The 24,895-nt window shown below is 41.9% G+C and overlaps 1 protein-coding gene across 1 annotated transcript; it reads right to left on the reverse strand.

Moving 5' to 3' along the window:
- On the reverse strand, positions 1-24,664 carry VPS18 (VPS18 core subunit of CORVET and HOPS complexes). The gene is made up of 5 exons (XM_063440504.1): positions 24,489-24,664; positions 20,820-20,961; positions 20,390-20,481; positions 11,488-13,343; positions 1-2,725 (listed from the first exon to the last, which is right to left on the reverse strand). The coding sequence occupies exons 1-5, from the start codon at positions 24,574-24,576 to the stop codon at positions 1,997-1,999; spliced, it is 2,907 nt and encodes a 968-aa protein (XP_063296574.1). The 5' UTR covers positions 24,577-24,664; the 3' UTR covers positions 1-1,996.
- Between the last annotated feature and the right edge of the window lie 231 nt (positions 24,665-24,895).

Below are 24,895 nucleotides of genomic sequence, written 5' to 3' on the forward strand. Positions count from 1 at the left end.
TTATGAATTACGGCATTACAGTTTATATTACATTACTTCATTAGTTTCCAAAAAGTGCACGGTGATTGCAAAAAGTATTTCTTATCCCCATTTTTAAAGGGATGGGTATCTCCTAAGTTGTAGTGAAAGGCTCCCCCATACATACATAGAACAGACAAAGATCCAGAATAAGTTAAACAAACAAACAAACAAAAAACTTAAAGTTATAATCTTAGTTTAAGATTAAAATACATTTCTCTAGTGCTTTACACCTTCCCTTAAAGGAAAACTTCAGAACTGTTAGCCTTAATTGCCTACACCGTTTGCATTCCCACTTATGTATAGTGTTTGCAAACTAAATACAAAAATGTTTTGTAGAATGCAGCATATCTACCCAGCATCCTCAGTTCGTTCTGTTTGTTGGTATGGTACTGTATGTGAACATCTCCCTTTGTGCCCCTCCCTCCAAACCTGTAGTCTCCAATAACACAGTTGTATGTTTTGGAGCACAAAGGTTTCTGGGACGTTTAGTTCAAATAACAGCTTTCTTATGTAAAAAAAAAAGCTTTGAAATGTGCTACTGCTACCCTTCCTCACGAACGTTACGCCTTGTTTGGCTTCATTTAACATGATCAACAGTTCGGATTCTATAGCCTAAAAGCTGAGGTTCTTGAGTAGCCAAGCTATGGCCTGGAGGTCAGTTATGTAATATTTTGTGTTTTACACATAACTATTACTTTGGGTTCAGATTTTTTTTTAGGCATACTTTTAATGTATTATCTTTAAAATGCATTAAAAAAAAAAAAAAATAATGATCCTGGTACTGTAAAGAGAACCCAATGTGTAACTAGAGCCATCTACACCAATAATGGATTTGAAGAGTTCCTCCAACCATCACTGCAGTGGTTAGAGTACCCTGGCAATGCTCTTTGGTAAAAGGGGAAACCGTATTACAATGGGGTCCTAACAAGCACAAGATCTCCTCTCATGCAGTCTTATGCCAATCCTGCTGCCTCTTCCTTGGCGGAGAGTTGTTTTTAAAGAGAAACGCTGAACATACAGATTCTAGGCTCTATAACCACTTCCACTCACTGAAGTGGTCATGGTGTTTGGAGTAAGTCACATTGTGTTAAGAAAAATGATCTCGTGATAAAAGTAATAAAGAGGAAGGGAGAGAGAAACAGGAGAAATGCTATAGTGCAGAACTGGTGCAGGCAACAAAGAATAGAAAAATAACCAATGAGAAGAAAACGGTAAAAGGGACCACAAACAGAACCCTACATTCACACACACGCTGCACTCTATGGATTCACTCAACCACTGACCAAACGTAAGCCCTCCATTGATGAACATTGATAAAGCAGGCAACAAAACACTTTTGTAAAATACAAACTGCTGCACGAGCACATGTGTGGCGGCAAATAACATTTAGTCTTCACTAACAGCCTTAGGACATCTCACTTAAGAATACATATCTGAAAGTATTTTCATTTAAAATGAAAAAAAAAGAAAAAAAGCTGCTAATTATTTTGCCACCACACATTACCTTGTAAACCCCTTTGCCAAAAATAGTTTGAAATAAGTTTTTAAACAGCTGGAACACAACACATGCAACATCTTACATACACAGTGGTTTGCTCCTTTAAAACAAAAAAAAACTAAACATTTGCATTAGAGTAAGTGCCATGCTGACCATTTTTTTTTTTTTTTTTTTTACCAGGGCTTGTGTAATTTGTAACAAGGCTGTAAAATGAATCCATCTAAACTTTTAAACAGAAGAAAACAAAAAACAAACATTATACTCCTGGCACCCGTGCTAGATCATATTCAGAAAACATAACCACCAATAAGTGAAATCACTACATGGAGTGGTTGTTTGAGAAACTTTACAGATGTAATGCTGCTCTTTAAGTAAATTTCACAAATCCACATTCATTACTTTTTATATAGCAGGTGTTTTGTGTTCCATCACGATCTATCATTTTAAAAGTTTAGCCAGCAGTGGAAAATTTCTACCCTACATCCAGCTTAACATTTCTTCCTTATATTTATGTGGGTCTATGAAAGGTTTGTCGATAGACCGAATCATGAGGTCACCACAGTAGGCACATTCAGCTGCCACAATGTCATCAATGTCTGCCTTAATTTGCTCACGAGATTGTGGACTCTTGCCCAGGCTTACATTATCATCATCTTTTGTGTGGGAGCGACTTTTTGAAGGCTGAGCCGCAGCTCCAAGCTTTTTTTGAAGGTCTTCCAGCTTAATTTGTTTGTAAGTTGGTAGGTTAGGCACAACAACCTGCATAAGACAGTCATAGTGGAACATGTGTCCACAGAGGAACAGGTAGAAGGGCCGATTCAGTAATGGAAAGTCACATACTGTGCATTTGTCTTGTGGATCCACTGATCCATACTTGTTTCTCATCTCCTGCATATCTTCCCGGATACGCTTGGCACTAAGAGTAGCATCTTCCATCTCCCTCTTCAGCTCCTCAATGTGCTGATTATAGTCTTCAAGCGAGCTGCAGATGGCTTCTTTGAAATGGTCAATGGTCACAAAGTCAGGGAAAAAGGGCAGTATGTCCTCAATTTTAAGAAGATTACAGCTAGACAGGCAGACCATGGCTTTTTTCACATCTTTTTCTTCCTGCACCACATGACGAGCAATTTTCAGCCAAAGTTTCTTCTTTAGCTCCTCATCGTCTCCTGGTAAATCTGCACAGGACTTTGCCAGATCCACATTCACCTAAGTATTTTGCAATGAGAAAATAAAATTAATCATTGTGTTAATACCACATTTGGAGCACACACACATGCAAAATATAACAAAACCCATAGCACCATTACTACTAGCTACTGGCACGGTCTCCTAGTTCTGTGTCAAAAGTTGGCTGGTTTTTAAAACAGTCTTCTGATTCTGAGTAAAAAGGTTTTCAAACAGTTTGACATAAACGGAGGTTCCCTACATATTCTACCATCTTTATTTCTAATCTAGAAGTCACACTTTCCAATGTCAGTATGGTACACTTTGAAAGTGTGATTTCCACATTAGAAATAAAGCAATTTAGGGAGCAGGGGTCTGCTTGAGGGACCCTCAGTTTGCATCAAACTGTTAGAAAACATTTTGACCCAGAATTAAAGAATGGCATCAATAACCTACTAGCACCATAACAACTACTATGGTCTCTAGTGGATAAGATGTGTGGAATTTTTATGTAATAAAAATTCAGATTTCTTATATTACATCTTAAATAATAGCTTTAGCCAATCTGCATTTTGAGAATACTGATAAAATATTTATATAAAGATGACAACCTATTGACAAAATACACTATTAAAGGGGCACTCAAACCACCATACTGTCACGGAGCATTAACCGAACACGCAGAGTTTAGGATAGCAAGGAACAAACAAATGAAATATAAACGTCTCACCGGACCTTAGAGTGGCCAGACTTAACGTTAGACAGAGAAAAGTGTAGTCGAAATACGAGCAGAGGTCAGGGTAACGGAGTGACAGCGAAAACGAGAACTAGCCAAAGTCAGGTACAAAGTAATAATCAGAAGGGCAAACAAGACAGGCAAGGGTTAACGAGAAACTCAGAGTCAGGAAACAAAGCCAAGGTCAATACCAGAATACAATAACAATTACAAGGAACGCACTAAAGGGTACTGGGAACAGAAACCACCATAGGGCACAGATTCTAGGGCCAGGTAAGTTCAAATACCTTTATTTTTTATTTGATTGGTTCACGTCATGCCTGCACCCCAAAACATGCGTGAATGGGAGTGACGGAATGACGTGGGTCAACGGGAGCCGACCGCAAGGTTAGGCTCCCATTTCCTCTTTAAAGCGGCACTGTCATGCCGAACTTACCTTTCCTCAATCTCTTCCTCTTCTCCCCCTCTCTCAGGATCTGTTATTCTTTTCTTCCTGTCTTCTTTAGTTTTCTTTAAAACCATAAGACAAAGTAGGGACTCTTTGTCTTATGGGATTCCTCCGCTTGACCAGCTCTGACCAGCGGAGGAGCAAAGTGTGCTTCATTTCCGCTGGTCAGAGCAATTTTCCCATGATCCCTAGCTTTCCTCCCAGTTCCCACAATACTTCCTGTCAGTATTGCCGAAAGTCCTGTCACTTAGACAGAACGCCGGCAAAACTGCCGAATTGCATCCTAACAGAATGAGCACCGTTTCTCCATTGGTGTTAGGATGCAATTCGGTACTTTGATCGTATCGGAATTTCATTCTAATGAATGAAACTCCGATGCTATTCATTGCCGCGGCTGCATCTTGCAGCCGCTTAGTAGATAACTCCCTAATTCCCACGGTATCAGGGAGCTATCTACTAAAAGGCTGAAAGACCTGAATTGGTCTTTCAGCCAAATTTACTAACACCAAGTAAAAATGACTTGGTATTAGTAAATAATATGCCCCTACTCGCTATACCGCGAGTAGGGGCATGTCTAGTAAGCAGTGAGCAGCCTGTGGCTGCTCACTGTAAAAAAAAAAAAAAAAAAAAAAAATAGTGCCCCCCACCCCTAAATGACGGGTGGGGGCCGTAAAGTAAAATAAGGGAGGGAGACCTATTGTCGTCCCCCCCCGGCCCCCACCCCTGAGCGGTGGGTGGGGGCCATAAAGATAATGAGGGGGGGGGACCTACTGTCCTCCCCCCCGGCCCCCACCCCTGGGCGGCGGGTGGGGGCCATAATAGTAGTAGGGGGGGGGGGGACCTACTGTCCTCCCCCCCGGCCCCCACCCCTGGGCGGCGGGTGGGGGCCATAATAGTAATAAGGGGGGGGGGACCTACTGTCCTCCACCCCCCGGCCCCCACCCCTGGGCGGCGGGTGGGGGCCATAATAGTAATAGGGGGGGGGGGGGACCTACTGTCCTCCCCCCCGGCCCCCACCCCTGGGCGGCGGGTGGGGGCCATAATAGTAATAAGGGGGGGGGGGATCTACTGTCCTCCCCCCCGCGGCCCCCACCCCTGGGCGGCGGGTGGGGGCCATAATAGTAATAGGGGGGGGGGACCTACTGTCCTCCCCCCCCCGGCCCCCACCCCTGGGCGGCGGGTGGGGGCCATAATAGTAATAAGGGGGGGGGACCTACTGTCCTCCAGCCCCCGGCCCCCACCCCTGGGCGGCGGGTGGGGGCCCTAATGGAAAAAGGGGGGGGGACCTACTGTCCTCCCCCCCGGCCCCCACCCCTGGGCGGCGGGTGGGGGCCATAATAGTAATAAGGGGGGGGGGGGTCTACTGTCCTCCCCCCCCCCCCGGCCCCCACCCCTGGGCGGCGGGTGGGGGCCATAACGATAATGGGGGGGACCTACTGTCCTCCCCCCGCCCCCACCCCTGGGCGGCGGGTGGGGGCACTAAGTAAATTCCCCCCCCCCCCCCATCAAGGTGACTAGGGGTGCCCAAGCCCCTAGTCACCCACCCCCCACCCAAATAAAAAATGCCCCTACCTACCCCCCTCACCCTAAAAAATAGTGAGGGGGGAATAAAATTGCTAACCTGTAAAGTAAAATTAAACTTACCATTCGACGTCTTCTTTTTTCTAAAATCTTCATTTTTCAGCCCCAAAAAAGGCCAAATAAAAAACCATCATAGCCGTCGAACTAAAAATAAAATAAAAAACCCGAGCGCAAAAAAAAAAACCCGACGAAAAAGAAAAAACCCGAGCGCACAAAAAAATAATCCATCTTCACCCATGGAGGGCTCCGCGCAGACTGAGCTCCGCAGGGCGGGGCAAGGCTTATAAAGCCTTGCCCCGCCCTGCAATTAGCCTAAGAACACTCTGATTGGTGGGTTTAAGCCAATCAGAGTGCTCTTTGTCATTTTACAAGCGTGGGAAAGTTCTTTGGAATTTTCCCACGCTTGTAAAATGACACAGAGCACTGTGATTGGATGGCTTGAAATCCATCCAATCACAGTGCTCTGTGTCATTTTACAAGCGTGGGAAAATTCCAAAGAACTTTCCCACGCTTGTAAAATGACAAAGAGCACTGTGATTGGATGGATTTCAAGCCATCCAATCATAGTGCTCTGTGTCATTTTACAAGCGTGGGAAAATTCCAAAGAACTTTCCCACGCTTGTAAAATGACACAGAGCACTGTGATTGGATGGCTTGAAATCCATCCAATCACAGTGCTCTGTGTCATTTTACAAGCGTGGGAAAATTCCAAAGAACTTTCCCACGCTTGTAAAATGACACAGAGCACTGTGATTGGATGGATTTCAAGCCATCCAATCATAGTGCTCTGTGTCATTTTACAAGCGTGGGAAAATTCCAAAGAACTTTCCCACGCTTGTAAAATGACACAGAGCACTGTGATTGGATGGCTTGAAATCCATCCAATCACAGTGCTCTGTGTCATTTTACAAGCGTGGGAAAATTCCAAAGAACTTTCCCACGCTTGTAAAATGACACAGAGCACTGTGATTGGATGGATTTCAAGCCATCCAATCACAGTGCTCTGTGTCATTTTACAAGCGTGGGAAAATTCCAAAGAACTTTCCCACGCTTGTAAAATGACACAGAGCACTGTGATTGGATGGATTTCAAGCCATCCAATCACAGTGCTCTGTGTCATTTTACAAGCGTGGGAAAATTCCAAAGAACTTTCCCACGCTTGTAAAATGACACAGAGCACTGTGATTGGATGGCTTGAAATCCATCCAATCACAGTGCTCTGTGTCATTTTACAAGCGTGGGAAAATTCCAAAGAACTTTCCCACGCTTGTAAAATGACACAGAGCACTGTGATTGGATGGATTTCAAGCCATCCAATCACAGTGCTCTGTGACATTTTACAAGCGTGGGAAAATTCCAAAGAACTTTCCCACGCTTGTAAAATGACAAAGAGCACTCTGATTGGCTTAAACCCACCAATCAGAGTGTTCTTAGGCTAATTGCAGGGCGGGGCAAGGCTTTATAAGCCTTGCCCCGCCCTGCGGAGCTCAGTCTGCGCGGAGCCCTCCATGGGTGAAGATGGATTATTTTTTTGTGCGCTCGGGTTTTTTCTTTTTCGTCGGGTTTTTTTTTTTGCGCTCGGGTTTTTTATTTTATTTTTAGTTCGACGGCTATGATGGTTTTTTATTTGGCCTTTTTTGGGGCTGAAAAATGAAGATTTTAGAAAAAAGAAGACGTCGAATGGTAAGTTTAATTTTACTTTACAGGTTAGCAATTTTATTCCCCCCTCACTATTTTTTAGGGTGAGGGGGGTAGGTAGGGGCATTTTTTATTTGGGTGGGGGGTGGGTGACTGGGGGCTTGGGCACCCCTAGTCACCTTGATGGGGGGGGGGGGGGGGGGGGGGGAATTTACTTAGTGCCCCCACCCGCCGCCCAGGGGTGGGGGCGGGGGGAGGACAGTAGGTCCCCCCCCATTATCGTTATGGCCCCCACCCGCCGCCCAGGGGTGGGGGCCGGGGGGGGGGGGAAGGACAGTAGATCCCCCCCCCTTATTACTATTATGGCCCCCACCCGCCGCCCAGGGGTGGGGGCCGGGGGGAGGACAGTAGGTCCCCCCCCCTTTTTTCCATTAGGGCCCCCACCCGCCGCCCAGGGGTGGGGGCCGGGGGCTGGAGGACAGTAGGTCCCCCCCCCCCTTATTACTATTATGGCCCCCACCCGCCACCCAGGGGTGGGGGCCGGGGGGGAGGACAGTAGGTCCCCCCCCCCTTTTTTCCATTAGGGCCCCCACCCGCCGCCCAGGGGTGGGGGCCGGGGGCTGGAGGACAGTAGGTCCCCCCCCCCTTATTACTATTATGGCCCCCACCCGCCGCCCAGGGGTGGGGGTCGGGGGGGGGGGACAGTAGGTCCCCCCCCCCCCTATTACTATTATTGCCCCCACCCGCCGCCCAGGGGTGGGGGCCGGGGGGGGGAGGACAGTAGGTCCCCCCCCCTATTACTATTATGGCCCCCACCCGCCGCCCAGGGGTGGGGGCCGCGGGGGGGGAGGACAGTAGATCCCCCCCCCCCTTATTACTATTATGGCCCCCACCCGCCGCCCAGGGGTGGGGGCCGGGGGGGAGGACAGTAGGTCCCCCCCCCCTTTTTTCCATTAGGGCCCCCACCCGCCGCCCAGGGGTGGGGGCCGGGGGGAGGACAGTAGGTCCCCCCCCCCTTTTTCCATTAGGGCCCCCACCCGCCGCCCAGGGGTGGGGGCCGGGGGCTGGAGGACAGTAGGTCCCCCCCCCTTATTACTATTATGGCCCCCACCCGCCGCCCAGGGGTGGGGGCCGGGGGGGGGGACAGTAGGTCCCCCCCCCCCCTATTACTATTATGGCCCCCACCCGCCGCCCAGGGGTGGGGGCCGGGGGGTGGAGGACAGTAGGTCCCCCCCCCCCTTATTACTATTATGGCCCCCACCCGCCGCCCAGGGGTGGGGGCCTGAGGGGAGGACAGTAGGTCCCCCCTCATTCCCATTATGGCCCCCACCCGCCGTCCAGGGGTGGGGGCCGGCGGGGGAGGACAGTAGGCCCCCCGTCCCCCCCTTATTACCCTTTATTTTTTTTTTATTTTTTTTTTTTTACAGTGAGCAGCCACAGGCTGCTCACTGTTTAGTGGACATGCCCCATCTCGCGATATAGCGAGTAGGGGTATTGGGGAGATTTTAATCTCCCTTGTGCTATTATGGGGGTCATATTGACCCCCATAGAGTGAGGGGGGGACCTGGGGGGCTTATGAAGTGGTGGGGAGCTCTGCTCCCTGCCGCTTCTATAGTTACATATTACAAGGAGGGAGCTGCACGCCGGTAGCTCCCTCCTTGTAATAAACTGAACGAACAAACTAACACTGATACTCAGTGTTAGTTTGTTCGTCTGATTTTTTCTATTCATTCATTCGTCTGTCTGATGAATGAATGAATAGGTGAAATTCCCGTTCGCATGTCCAGGTGTTTCACTGGGCATGTGCGGGAATCTCACAGTCTGTGTAGTGTGGGTAGATGACGTGTCCCACAGGGACTTCACCTACCCACACAAAGATGGCGGCGCCCTGAATAAAGATCGGGCAGAAAATAAAGAATAAAAAATAGGTAATGTGGGGGGCATAGGGGCATTTGGGGATGACTAGGGGGTCGATTGGATGTAGTTGAGGCGGGAGGGGGGTTAAAAAAAAAACGGAATTCGGCATGACAGTGCCGCTTTAAGAACACTTCCGAGCCGCACGTGGCTTGCCTGAAGGCAGGAGTGCTCGAGCCGCGTGTGGCTCGATCAGAGGATCCCTGCCAGCACGCGGACCAGGTAAGTGTCAGGGTACTCACCTGTGAGACAGACGGCCAGACGTGGTCGCTCCTGGAATTCCCAGCAGGGGACTTGAACCGGGGTACTTGTCTATCCCAGTCCTGCTCTCTACCTCTGAGCCACAGCGGCTTTACCTGAGACTTCTGATTCCGGCCTTGTTCATCCTGGCTTGGCTACTACACCGGGGGCTGCACCTTGACTTGTCTGCTTCTCACCTGACTCTGATCTTCATTAGCAGGGTATTTAAACCCAGCCTCGCCCTGCACTCGTTGTCAAGTCTTTGATCTGTGTTCCTGTGTCGTACCAGTGTTCCTGTTTATTCTGCTTCGTATATTTGACCTCGGCTTGTGACTACGTTGATTCTACCTCTGGCATCCTTTGACCTCGGCTATCCCTCGACTATCCTGCTGGTTCTGTCCTTGCCTGTCCTGCGACTTTGGTACTGCATCCTGCACAGCCCCCGTGCACAGACCCACAGGCCAGGTGAATTCTTACCTGACCACCTCGGCCTGTGGCTATCTGCAAGGGTGAGCGTCATATCTGCGCTACAGACTCCCAACTCAGGTAAGACCCTGACAGTAAGTACCGTTACACATACCTATTGCAGTTCTGTGTCATGGTTATAGCACTACAAGTCTTTAGGTGTTCTCTGGCTTTACATGAAACCAACCTGGAAAACGGGAATGGACTAACCCTGCCTGTAGACTCACTGGACCATAATCAGTGCAATGAACTACCCTGGTTACAGTGCTAAGAGAGTGCCAGTGAGATTTCAGCTCAGATCTGCATGGCAACCATTCATTATATGTCAAAGCAAAAATGTTTTTAAAATGTTTATTACTGGTATAAGTTGCCTAAATAAATTCACCCACAATAAATGAACATGGAGAAAAGACACACAATGGTCATTATTAACAACATATTTAATAATGGCGAGGGAGAATGTGGATTGTTTTTGACAGACCTTCAATTCTCTGGTAGCTACATTACATAATTCTGCTTTTATTTTTTGTAGAGAACAGTATCACTGTGGTATGACCTTAAGGAACCACTATAGTGCCAGGAAAACAAACTTGTTTTCCTGGCACTATAGGGTCATTAGGTGTCCCCCCCCACCCGCTGAGCTGAAGGGGTTAAAACCCCTTCAGCCACTAACCTTTCTGCAGCACCGGGCTCCCTCGGCGCTGGTGACCTCTCCGACTCCTGCAGACGTCAGCTCTGCATGCGCGGCAAGGGCATGCTTTCCTATGGACGTCCAGGGTCTTCTCACTGTGATTTTCAGTGAGACAGCCACTTGAGGCTGGATTAACACTCAGTGTAAACATAAGAGAAACTGCTATGTTTTCAGGTGCAGGTTTAAAACCAGGGGCACCTGGCATCCAGACCACTTCATTGAACTGAAGTAGTCTGGCTGCCTATAATGGTCCTTTAAGGAATACTAAGCACCATAACCACAACAGCACACTGTTGTGGTTATGATGCCAGTGTTCTGGACCTCTCTTTGCAAATAGTCAAACCTTTTAGTAGCAGCTTGAATTGGTTTATGTCAGGTGCCTCTCCCCATCTCCACCTCATTAGCCAGAGAAGCATAGAAGCTTCCATAAGCTCTCCAGAGCAATGCAGAATAACGGTCAGACAGAGGGCTTTTAGCTCTGTCGTTCGTACAGGAGGTGGGAAGTGTAACCCATGGACCCCATGAAAGAAGTCAAACTCTTCTAAAAATATTTGCACTAGAGCAGGGATAGGCAACCTTCGGCACTCCAGATGTTTTGGACTGCATCCCCCATAATGCTCTTACACCCATAATGCTGACAAAGCATCATAGGAGGTGTAGTCCAAAACATCTGGAGTGCCAAAGGTTGTCTATGCCTGCACTAGGGCATTCTTGGCAGCATAACCACTATAGCATGCAGTAGTGGTTATGGTGCTTGGACTGTTCATTTAATATGTAGGAATAGGCAAACAGGCACTCTAATAGATTTAGATTAGGACTATCAAGATGCTTAATGAACCACATTGCCAAGTGTGGTCTTTAACCAGCAACCATAGGCTGGACATGAACTCATCAGGGCTCAAAATTTCCTCTTTCCCGTTAGTCCCTTGTGAGAGAAAACTGTGCCTTGGCAAATAGAAATCCACCACAGTTGAGTGTAACTGTTGGCCCTCTCTAGTAGTGTAAGTCTTGAGCTATAAATTCAGGCCCTGAATGTATGAGTAGGCAAGGTGTATAAGGGGTGTAATACCAACTCAAAGATTGGACATTACCTTTAATGCCAGATCCACAGCTTCTTCATAAAGTTCCATAACTTTGTAAACATGTACACATGCATGATGGTGCTCATGTTCTGCACATAGCCGCAAAGCATACTTCAGGTCATAGTGAATTCGATTAGGGTTGGTTCCAGCTCTTTCTAAGTAGGAAAGAAGGGAATCGGGTCTGAATTGAGCATAGAGAGATAGTAGGTAATTATGAATGGCCTGCTCGGTTTCCTTGAGTTCGTCCACACAAAACTCCATGTATCTTATGGCTTCATTGATCTGGGTTCCAGCACTCTGGCTGTAATTAACAAGGGCTGGAATGAGATTTTTGGGGTCCAGTTTTTTACCCATTGCAATCCAAGAGTCTACAACGGATTGTGGAATATGCTGCATGAGAACTGGAGAGAACTTGTAAAAAAGTTTCTCATCTTTGTGCTTTGATAGAACTTTAAGAGCCTCATCATAGTCATCATGCTGACAGTGATGTGATACTACTCTTTCATAGTCTTGCATTAACACGGCAAAGTACACCATGTGCTCTGTGTCTCCATGACTGGCTAAAAGTTCATATATGGAGGCACGATTATTTATGAGGCTGTCTTTGTTTTTTTGGGTGCTGAGAAAAGCCCGAAACTCGTCACGCACCTTTAAATAAGTGGCTTTTTCAGATGGGTCACTTGCCAGGATTCCAAGATGATTCAGGTATAGCTCTGTTAACCATGTGGTCAAAAGAGTTGCTTGTATCTTCTCTGAAGGCTTTAAATTAAAGAGTTTTTTTAGTAGGAACTCCATCAGTGCAGTTTCTTGCTTGGCTTCAATAAATTTGAGGGCTATTTCTTCAAAGTAGTTCTGAGTAAGTGCATAACATTTGGCACTTTCCTTGTATCTTTTATTCTGAAAGCAATACTCTGCCTCCTTAGCTAGTACCATATCCATGCACTCAGGGCGATCGTTGCAAAACTCCTTGGCCAATTGAAATTTATCCATGTTCATGTACATTTTCCAAACATCTCTTGACTCTCGTTTCACGTTATAGCGAAACACTGCCCTCTCTGTATAAACCCAAATCTGCCCTAAAACGGGGTCTTTCACCATCCTTTTTAGTGGACCAAATTTCTCAGTAAAAATGTCTTCAAAGACTACCTGCCCGTTCAGTATACAAACAGCTTTAACCCGATCAGGCAAAAGAAGCAGGAAGTGGAACTGAGAGAGAACAATAGATATTGGCTTCTCACTGCTGGAGGAGTATTCCCAAACTTGTACATCGATCAAAACAGATTCTGGTCTAGAGAACTCTAAGCTGCCATAAAGAACTCCATTTCCCATCATCCATGCAAATGAATTGGGGAACTTGCGAAGTTTCTGATGGTAGAAAGCAAGATCACTATAACCAAGGTTTCCTGGAAACTCCTGGATGCTGGGAAGGCTGTCGGCCGGTTGACTGAACAGAATGGCAAACCCTTGTTGCTCTGTTCCCTCTGGTATTTTGTGAACAAACTGGAAGAGTCTTTTCGGAGTGGTTGCAATAACACAGTATCGATTTTCATAGCCACGATCAATATCCAAACAGGAAACTGGGGCAGGGCCTGTCTCTTCCTCAAGAGTGTGAACATGTCGAAAATACTGGTCAGGATTTGTACCGAAAAGGCCACCTTCACTGGCTGCTATATCGGCTTCATATATGTGACCTTGATTAGTCCCTACTAGAATGGGACCAGTGCTGGTTTCCGTTCCCAAAAATCTGTTCCACCCGATACATTCAATCAAGTGGCCCCTCCATTTGGAAAGAGTTCTCACTTTTTGCGCATTACGATTCAGATACAGGCATTCATTAGTACTGAGGGCAATCAAGAGGTGAGATCCTGAAAGAGACAGATTAAATAGACTTGAGTATATTTGTATCACATTTCTTTAACTCTCAGACAAACACACATTGCCCGTAGTAAACCCATACACAGTCTTTCCCCGAAAATAAGACCAGGTTTTATATCAATTCCCCCCTCCCCTCCCCACAAAAAAAATAAACACACTAGAACTTTTTTTTTTTTGGGAGAGGTCTTATTTCAAGTAAAAACGTGTGCTAGAAAGAAGGTCTATGTTCGGGGGAATTCCCCCAAACATAGACCAGTTCACTAGGACATGGAATCATGCAAATCTATGTTCGGGGAAACTTTCCCTTACATAGATTAGCTTATAGAATACTGCAAATCTGTGTTCGAGGAAACTTCCCCGAACATAAATTAGTTCTCTCGCGAATGGAATCTTGCGTATCAATCTTAGGGGAAACTTCCTCAAACAGAGATTAGCGAAATAGTTGTAGGTCCAAAGACTTACATATACTAGGAGATCTATTACCAGGTCCTAAAATCGTATATTCAAATAGTAGGTGTAAATACACTAGAGGTGGGCGTAAAAAAAATAAAAAAATAAATTAAAAAGTTGTTTAAAACGGTTTAACTCTGGAACAGAAATAATATTGTACACAGAGGACTGGATAAAAATGAGATCAGTTAAATGGATAACTACAATACACTCCCAAAAAATATATAAAACTCCAAAAAAATAATAGAATTACAGAAAACATAAAAAAACTATGATCTATGCTTCTATGTTTTCTGTAATTTTAATATTTTTTTTAGAGTCTATTTTTGGGGAGTTTATATATTTTTTTGGAGTGTATTGTATTTATCCAATTCAACTGATCTTATTTTTATCCATTCCTCTGTGTACAATATTATTTATGTTCCAGAGTTCATCTGTTTTAACTACTTTTTCTTTTTTTACGCCCACCTCTAGTGTATTTACAATTACTATTTGAATATACCATTTTAGGACTTGGTAATAGATCTTCCTAGTATATGCAAGTCTTTGGATCTACAATTACTTCTCTATTTCTCTGAGCTTTTACGGGGGCTTTCCTTTACTAGTCGAAATCTTTTACCCATCACCTGTTATAGGGTCTAAGCCTAACTATCCCCATCCCCATCCCCATCATTCACATTTTCTCCACTCTCCAGGGCCAGAGTCTTCTGCCCATCCACATTCTACAGATTAGCGAAAGACTAGGGCTTATTTTCAGGGTAGGGCTTCTATTAGGAGCATCCCCGAAAATAAGCTAGGGCTTATTTTCGGGGAAACGCGGTAGTATAAATAAGGAGAAAACGGTTTCAATCAAAATATCTAATGACAGGTAACAGCCGTGAAAGTTGTTTTGGCATTACATATGCTAGGAAACATAGAATGTGACAGATAAGAACCATTTGGCCCATCTAGTCTGCCCAATTTTCTAAATACTTTCATTAGTCCATGGCCTTATCTTAAAGGGACACTATAGTCACCAGAACAAATAAAGCTTAATGTAGTTGTTCTGGTGAGTATAATCGCTCCCTTCAGGCATTTTCATGTAAAACATTTTTAGATTCAAAGGAATTCCATTATATTAATGTTACGCATCCAAAAATTCCGGTTATCTATTTTCTCCCTAAGATTCACAAAGATATAACTAAGCCCCCAGGACGTCCCATCGTTTCTGGGATTGGCACTGCACTTTCCAACTTGTCAGAATACATAGATATTTTACTTCAGCCATATGTTATCCAATCTAAATCTTATCTTAGGGACACTATAGATCTTTTAAAGAAACTTGAAAAAATTACTTGGCAAGATGATTTTTTATTCGTTACTTGCGATGTTCAATCATTATACACCATCATACAACATGACAGAGGGTGCAATGCAGTTAGAACTGTTTTAGAAAAAGCTAAGCTTATGGAACAAGAACAAATTAACTTCTTGATTGAAGGTATTAACTTGATTCTTAACAATAATTACTTCTGGTTTAAGGATTCTTTTTACTTACAAAATAGAGGAACGGCCATGGGTACTAGATTCGCGCCCAGCTATGCCAACCTCTTTATGGCTGAGTGGGAAGACAGATTTATTTGGAGTGGGCATGGCTGGACGTCGAATCTAGTATCCTACTCCAGATACATAGACGATCTTATTTTTATTTGGAAGGGTACAATAAAGGAGGCACATGATTTTATCCAATTTTTAAATTCCAATCAAGAGGGTATTATTTTAACTTCAGAAATAAACAATAAAGAGATTACTTATTTGGATCTGAATATTTATATTAAAGACGATGCTATTCACACTGAAACCCATTTTAAAGACGTTCATGTCAACAATTATATTAACACAAAAAGTTGCCATAATAAAGTCTGGCTCAATAGCATCCCAAAGAGCCAAATCACTAGACTTAGGAGGAACTGTTCGGACAATAAAGTTTTTTTAGAGCAGGCGAATAAAATTAAAAACTGTCTGATAAATAAAGGTTATAATAAAGAACAAATAGAGTCTACCATACAGCAAGCATTGGAGATCAACCAAAAAGAGCTCATACATAAAACAAAACCCCATCAACAAAACCAAGTCAATCTACCTATAGTATTCGATTACAATGATAAAAACAAACATCTAAAAAGAATAATGAACAAACATTGGCACCTCCTAAAAGAAGACCCTATTTTAAAAAGTATAATTCCAAATAAACCACGTATTGTGTTTAGAGGTGCTCCGAATTTAAAAATGCACCTGACGAACAACTACACTAAAGATCAAATAGGAGGTAAACCCATGAAGGATTTTTTACCCCTCGCCAATGGCTTTTTTAAATGTAACAATTGCATAGCTTGCAAAAAAACAAAACCAACAGAAAAAAGAAGGTCCACTTTTAAGTCGAATAATAATAATAAGATTTTTAATATCAAAGAGATTATCACCTGTGAAAGCAAAAATGTCATTTATTTATTGGAATGCCCTTGTGGCCTCCAATTCATTGGTCGCACCATTAGACCATTAAAAATACGCATAGCAGAACACTGTAGAAACATTGAAAAGAAATACGAAAAACATTCAGTGTCTGCTCACTTTTGTAAACACAACAATGATCCCAAATTTCTCACATTTATGGGAATTGCTATAGTAAAAAGCCATTGGAGAGGAGGCGATTTTATTAAAAAAATTGGCCAAAAAGAGATGGAATGGGTATTCAAAATTGATACATTACATCCCAACGGATTAAATATAGACTTTGATCTTTTTAATTTTTTATAAGATTTTTTATGTCCGCTCCCTATATATATTTTTCTTATTTATTATTAACCAGTTGCTGTTTTTTTCTCTTTTTTAATAGTATCAATTTTTTTATTCCCATCCCCTCTCCTCCTCTTTTTATACCCTTCGTTTTTTATGTTTTTCTCGTATATATATGTATATATATGCATGTATACATCAAGTTTCTTACATTTTGCATTTTAGTATATGGTCACCGATTTATATTACAGGTCTCTTTTATTTCCATCATTTTAAATTTTATTTTTATACTTATTTTTATTTATATATTTTTTATCCATCATTACCACTTATTTTTCATGTGGTTTACAGTGTCAATTATATATATAACCTTTTTCTACTCTTCAGTTTATATGGATGCTTATACTTATATATACATATGTATATGCTGATTACTAATTGTGATTGCACTCACATTCTATGTGCATCTCATGTATCCTTAATACGCACACATTGTTGAAAATATTAATATGTATGCTCTGTATTTATATTAGTACAGCTTTTTATGTTTGTTTCTGTTTAATTTCTAATTTCTAATTTTCTTTACATTCAGACACTACTATTATGTCTTAGTATGTGGTACAAAAAAATACACAAATATCAGATCGCACTATTTTGGCTCATATTCTGTTTTGAATTATGCTTTTGCTTTAAGAATACTATATGCTGAGCCATTGTATCGATATGCCAATTGTTCTTTTGAATATGGACTTCTGTGTTGAATCTGCTGAGGCATACACACAAACAGTGTTCCCATGGACATTTGTATTGAATCTGCTAATGCAGACATGCGGACAGTATTTCCCCTTGATGCATGGAAGGTTATTATGGCCCCATGATTGGTCCGTTCAGGACATGCGTTCCACGCTGAAACGCATAGATTACCACCGTCCGGATACGCCGCGTCACTTCCGGTATGACGCGTGCGTTCCACCGGTGGTTAGAACAACTCACTTCCTTAAGCCTATGATTGGTTAATATGGCGCCGCGTCACTTCCGGTTTGACAGCGCGCGCGAAACCAGGATACAGTAAGTAAACTAATTCTCTACCACATGAAGCTAATTACTCTTATTGTCTTGCATATATATTTGGACATTACCAGGACTTCATCCACACTTCTGAAGAAGCCTCTATAGGTGAAACGCGTAAAGTGGATTTTTTATGGACTTTCTCATTGAGTATTCTATATATATTGTTTTTTACTGATTTATATGTATAATAAATAGTTATAATCTTAACTTTTTTACTACTCTGAGATTTCCATTATATTTTGCTCCTGGTTTACATCTTTATTCCTTGGTGGGGATTATACCACCTATGCGCTATTAACTAGAGCGAGGCACGCTCTAGTAAATGTGAGTACGATATTTTCTATTCACTTACCATTTATATTTATACCAGTATATACTACACTATGTGGATTTTCCTGTCTGTTTTCTCTGTTTGAGACCATCAAGACGTGGACTACCTCATATTTATCCTAGGACGGGGATCATTCCGTCTACGCGCTAAAACAGCAGAGCTCTGTATTTAGCTCTGCTAAATGTGAGTGTACTACCTTACATGCTTTTTATTGTTTCCAGAATATTTACAGGGTTACACTATTGTTTTGTTTATTTCTCTTTTTTTGAGGTCTACCATTATACGACCATAAGGATTTGAGTACGTATGTTCGTATCAAAATAAGGGCGCGGTTTCCTTTCTCTCTCTGTTCACCATTATTTTATCATAAGGTGGGGAATCCTTGTGCTGGTCACTGCTGCCCACTTTACATCACTCGTACTACTATAGCGAGCGCCTATACCTTGTCTGTTTTATTTTCATGTAAACACTGCCTTTTCATAGAAAAGTCATTGTTTACATTGCCCCTAGGGACACCTTCAACTGGAGGGGCTTGCTGGCTCAGTGCTGCACAGTAAGCAGCCCTGCCGTTCAGCATCCCCACGCTCTGCATGGAGACGCTGAATTTTCCTCATAGAGATGCACTGAATCAATGCCTCTATGGGGAGGTCCTGATTGGCCAAAATGGCATTTGGCCCCGCCCTGTGCCAATTTTAGCCAATTCAGTCCTTTCCCTATGGGGAAAGTTTTAAACTTTTATAGGAGTTTTAAACTTTTATAGGAGGGCTAAGGGGGGGGCAAGCTACCTATATGGTGGGTTAAACACTATAGGGTCAGGAATACATGTTTGTTTTCCTAACCCTATAGTGATCCTTTAAGTCTAGGATAGCTGCTCAAATATTTCATATATCTTGGCACCGGTTAAGACAACATGTGTTTATCATTTGATATTGTGAGATTAAAGCAGCCAAATACATTTTTAAAGCACACATGGCTAGAATGAGTGTGAAATTAACATTATTTTTGATTCCATAACCGCTCACCATGCTTTTAATAAACACATACACAGGAATACGTGTGCCACTTTACATCCATTACAAGGTAGCATACAATCAATAGTACAAGTTGTTTTTCTGTGAAGGCACCTGCTACCTGTTTCCACTGTGAGATTCTAATCATGTAGTCATCTAACTGTGCTCTTAAAGCAACACTGCAGGCACCATAACAACTACAATAGTGTCAGGCACCTTCCTAGGGTAATTTAGTAAAACTGAACATTTTGACAACTTCTCGGGTTTTCCAGGTGTCTACCCTATGGACCTGGAAACTACTGCAAGGAACTTGCTTAACGCCACTGAACTACACCTGTTGTGCAGAGCCAGCTCATTGGGTGAGGGCCTAATGAGAAGACAGAAATGGTGCTATTTATACGGGACCAATTGTTTTAATGTTTATTTTAATAAATATAACTGCCATATATCTCTACCTCATTGAAGTCCCTATTTAGAGTGGAGTCAAGTTGAAGGAGCTGTGGGCATTAGCCCCCCATATACCAGGGCATCTTTTATGCGCTGATAATGAACAGATCTTATAAGATATAAGATTATTTGTGGGTAAGGCTTCTGGGGTAGCTACTCTAGTAACCCATACACCTTTAGTTAAATATTTTCCTATTGGGGGTTGGTAATAGTATACATTGGGTGAGAGCATCAGGACAGTCCTGGCACCATAACCACTAAAGTAAGCTATAGTGCTTTTTAGGATTAATAGAGGATGTAAAAAAAGAAAAAATATAGAAACTGGATTTAGTCATGCACAGCACCTACACACTAATAAAACAGCAGTCTTTAGTGCTTATGAAGGCTGGTTTAACACTATAACTAAAAACACACATTATGGTTATATGCCTCACATGTCTTTTTGTCGGTTTTGGCCAGGGGTGCTCAAAAGGTACATCCCCAGATGTAGTATTACTACAACTCCCATGATGCTTTGCATGTCTTTAGAATGACAAAGCATCATGAAATTTGTAGTTTTAAAATATCTGGGGATCTACCTTTTTGGCACTCCTGAGTTAGGCCCTCATTAGGACACAAACCTAGTAAACTTTCCAACATCACAGAATGCAAGTATTTCAGTCATAAAGCTAAACATTAATAAAATGTATATTAATGCAAGTTTAAATTGCAAGTAATAAGTGTATTAATTAGTTGTGAAGAAGGAAAAATAATTAATTAAAATCACACACATTCCGGTTCTAATATTTTACCAATTGCACTATAACTATTACTAGGTCATACATTTGTATGAATTGATCAGTAAAGGTTAAACCGTAGCCAAAGAAAATAAAGATTTTAAAACTGTTGAAATCTTCATTGTCTTAATGATGTAGGACAGGTAGTGCAGGTGATGTGATGCAGTTTATCTTACCTGTAGGATCCAAAAAAAGCTTATGGACTCTGGATTCGTCTTTACGGCCTAAGTCCACTTGATTGGGTTGGTCCGCCTTTATCAAATCAATTCTAAACAAGCACATAAAAAAAAAAACATATAGTTGGTTGCAAATAGCCTAATGAACGGTATTATTTCATACTGCAGAGACTATTTCAATACAGTAGTTTTTTAAATCTGTATACATAGGGGATTTCACATTACATAAACAATTAAAGGGGCACTTATAATCTCTACAGCTACAAACTATATGTATGAATCCATGCGGAAGATGATATATGTTAGCTTGTAAGTGAAAAACAGAACGGCAGATGAAGCTTTTCAGAAATCACTGGACCGTGTACAAAGTGTATTTACAAGTAAACAAATGGACTAAAAATACAAAATGATATTTAGACAAAACTCTTACCTGAGAATTGTGTCTCTACCCAAACTCATACAAAGCTGGTTATTGCAAACGACAAGACAGTTAATATTCTCTGGTGGTGTAAAATCAATCCTCTGCTTATTAAATATAGGGGTTTCTTTTTCTAGACGAGCGTTGATATAGCCTAAAATGCAAACCAACCATAGATTAAAGATAAATACAGATAGCATTCAGACCCCTTTTCTTTTCCCATGATGCAGTCTACACTCAATACTCTACAATGATAAAGTAAAAAAAAATATTTAAAAAAAAACAAAAAAAAAAACACTGATTTATGGCACATTGACATAAGTATTCAGACCCTTTGCAGTCATACTTGATATTTAGCTCTGATGCATCCCATTTCTCTGATTAACCTTTGATTGTAGTCATCCTGTGGCAAATTCATCATGTGCCAAACTTGTTGCATTATACATAAAATGACTTAGGTTTGTAATCTCTGCCAAACTTCAGCTAAGTACTAAGTTCCAGGTTATGATGCCAGGAATAGCCTGGCTGGTCCACCATTTGGATGCTTCCTGGTTGTCTGGGGACACGCTTTTGTCTTTTGCAGAGCCACAGAAGCTGCTGCCATTCATAAGCTGAGAGTATCAACTGACAACTCATCCAATGACTGAGTCTGACGATGATAGTTACACAGAATTGATATTAGCCTGCATGGAATTCTACTTCTGGACTGGCTGATAATACCTCAATGACACTACTGAGATGAAGTTACACCTCCAGCAGTAGAGGGTTTAAACTCTGTATGTGCATAATTTCAAAGAAAAAGGCAGCATATACAGACTCCAGGCATCATGACCACTTTAAATCATGTAAATGGCATAACCATTTAAGGGTTAAATTACTTATCTGAATGTGATTTGTCTGCTTAACCCCTTAACGCCGTTACGGCGTGCTATGCCGTCACGGGTTAAGTGGGCTTTAACGCCGTTATGACGGCATAGCACGCCGTAACGGCTTGCAGCCCCAGGAGGTAAGTTATACTTACCTCCGCCGCGATCCGCTTCGGGAGGACTGCCTCACAGCCCAGGCAGCCCTCCCACGGCAAATGAGGCCCCCGGGGGCCATGTGATCGCTCTCAAAGAGCGATCACATGGCCCCCTATAGCTGGCTGTGGATATGCCAGCAGGGGGACTGTTTGAAATATCAGACAGTCCCCCTGCTGGTGGGAAGAATTAAAACAAATAATTAGACATGTGTAAAAATAAAATAAATGCATTTTTATATATATATAATATGTATATATATTATATATATATAATATATATACATATTATATATATGTAACGTCATACAAAGTGTATTTTAATATTAATACAAGTATATATATTAATATTAAAATACACTTAGAATGACATTACATATATATAATATGTATATATATTATATATATAATAGATGTACATATATATATTATATATAAATACGTATAATTAAAATAATAAATAAATTAAATAATAAAATAAATAAATAAAATATTGAAACAAAATTTAATATAAATTATATATGCATATGTAATTTCATTCTAACTGTATTTTGTTATTAATATATATATATCGGTAACAAAATACACTTAGAATGACATTCTATATATATCTATCTATATATAAAATGCAAATAACCGCAAATATATATATATAGATAAATACATATAATTACATAAAATATTACATCAGTATACACGTAGAATTTAAATACCTATAAATGCATATATATTAAAATTCTACATGTATATTTAAATAATCTTTTAATGTAATTATGTGATTTGATTAATTAAAATTTGATTGACATGCATGACAACACAGGGAGAAAGTGCAGAGAATTTAATTTGCAAGCACTATATTTGACCCTGTAACTCTCCAAGACACCATAAAACCTGTACATAGGGGGTACTGTTTTACCCGGGAGACTTCGCTGAACTCAAATATTCGTGTTTCAAACTGGTAAATTGTATTACAACGATAATATTTTAAGTAAAAGTGACGTTTTTTGCATTTTTTACAAGCGAACTGCACTTTTATGGTCTATATTATTGTTGTAATATGTTTTACTGTTTTAAAACACTAATATTTGTGTTTAGTGAAGTCTCCCGAGAATAACAGTACCCCCCATGTACAGGTTTTATGGTGTTTTGGAACGTTAGAGAGTCACATATAAGGCTTGCATTTCATTTTTTTCACATTGAAATTTGCCAGATTGGTTATGTTGCCTTTGAGAGCGTATGGTAGCCCAGGAATGAGAATTACCCCCATGATGGCATACCATTTGCAAAAGTAGACAACCCGAGGTATTGCAAGTGGGGTATGTCCAGTCTTTCTTAGTAGCCACTTAGTCACAAACACTGGCCAAATATTTGTTTTTTGCTTTTTTCACACAAAAACAAATATGAACGCTAACTTTGGCCAGTGTTTGTGACTAAGTGGCTACTAAAAAAGACTAAACATACCCCACTTTCAATACCTTGGCTTGTCTACTTTTTCAAATGGTATGCCATTATGGGGGTAATTCTCATTCCTGGGCTACCACACCGTCTCAAAGGTAACATTACCAATCTGGCAAATTTCAATTTGAAAATGTAATGTTCTATATTTGACCCTGTAACTTTCCAAAACAACATAAAACCTGTTAATGGGGGGTACTGTTGTACTCGTGAGACATCGCTGATTACAAATATGTGCATTTTTTTTGCAGTAAAACCTAACAGTATTATGACATTCACAGTTAAAATGTCAGACGGAAATGCAAATTTAAAAAAAAATCTTATTTTCTCACTTTTTTTTACTTTTATTCATAATAAATGATGTTCCATATATGAATAGTTAATGATAGATTAAAGCCCTGTTTCTCCTGAACAAAATGATATATAATAAGTGTGGGTGCATATAATTTGAAAGAGGGGAACTACGGGTGAACAGACACATAGCGCAAATTCCAGTTTTTGTTTACGTTTTGTTTTGATCAGAACGTGCACTATTGACTCCGTCCTGAAGGGGTTAATATACTTGCAAATATACTTGGTGTCCAACATGTTTTGCTTTGTCATTATGGGTTATGTAAACAACTACAGCAACAAGGCTGCAAGGTTTATAGAAAAATGAAGGGGGTAAGAATAACTTCTAAATGCACTCAATTCAATCGCCCACCCACCACAATGATCCATAATGGTTTGTGTGTAAGACAGAGGGGTGAGCAGACCAGGTTTTCACTTGCACAATACCTGTCAAGTAACTCCCAAACTAGCCTATTTCATTCCTATTCTGTGAAAATCAATGCAATATCAGTTTTGCTCATTCTTGATGTGCCTGTCATGTCCCACATATGCAGCCTGCTAAATGGGTTACTCCAACCCTTTTCCAGCCCCATGCTATGGTTTTTAGTACAATGCCCTGTTGGACAATCACCGATCTTCAGCTGTGACAGCCACACTGCACAACCAGATGCAGCACAACTCCCATCATATTCTGGCAGCCTTGAGGCTGGTCACGCATTGTAGGGGTTTCATTTATACAACACAGTGGAGGTGCTATCTATCAGTCACCCTAACTTTCACTAATTATAACAAGCCAGTTTGATGGTTTTATTTCCTTGACCCCTGTTAAACCCTTTGCAACTCATGTAGCTCCCCAGCCCCCACCACAGCAGTATTACCGGAATGGCGGATTTCTGGGGCCCGGACCTGGCTGGGGAAGTTTGGTCGGGACAGGGAGTCCTCGTACTCCTCCAGGATCGAAGCCATGGCCGGTACCGAACCCTGAAATCGCACACTGACAGCAGATCGGCCTGCACTTCTGCTTTCCTCCTTGAGCACGTGATTCCGCGCCCAGTTTCCGCCTGTGTCATGTGACCCCTCTACCTCGAGTCATGTGACCAACTGAACTCTCTTACGTTCACTAACAGCGAGCAGATAGTGTTTATATAATGGTCCTTTCTGTCACCTTGGAGTATTTCCACCTCTCCAATTTCTGGACTGAGAGGGTTAATGTAACTTTAAATATACACTCTGGAACTGATTAGTTAAAAAAAACAAAAACTTTTTAAAACAGTGAATAATAAAG

Source organism: Pelobates fuscus, chromosome 13 (assembly GCF_036172605.1).
Source record: "Pelobates fuscus isolate aPelFus1 chromosome 13, aPelFus1.pri, whole genome shotgun sequence".
In the NCBI taxonomy this organism is placed as follows: Eukaryota; Metazoa; Chordata; class Amphibia; order Anura; family Pelobatidae; genus Pelobates; species Pelobates fuscus.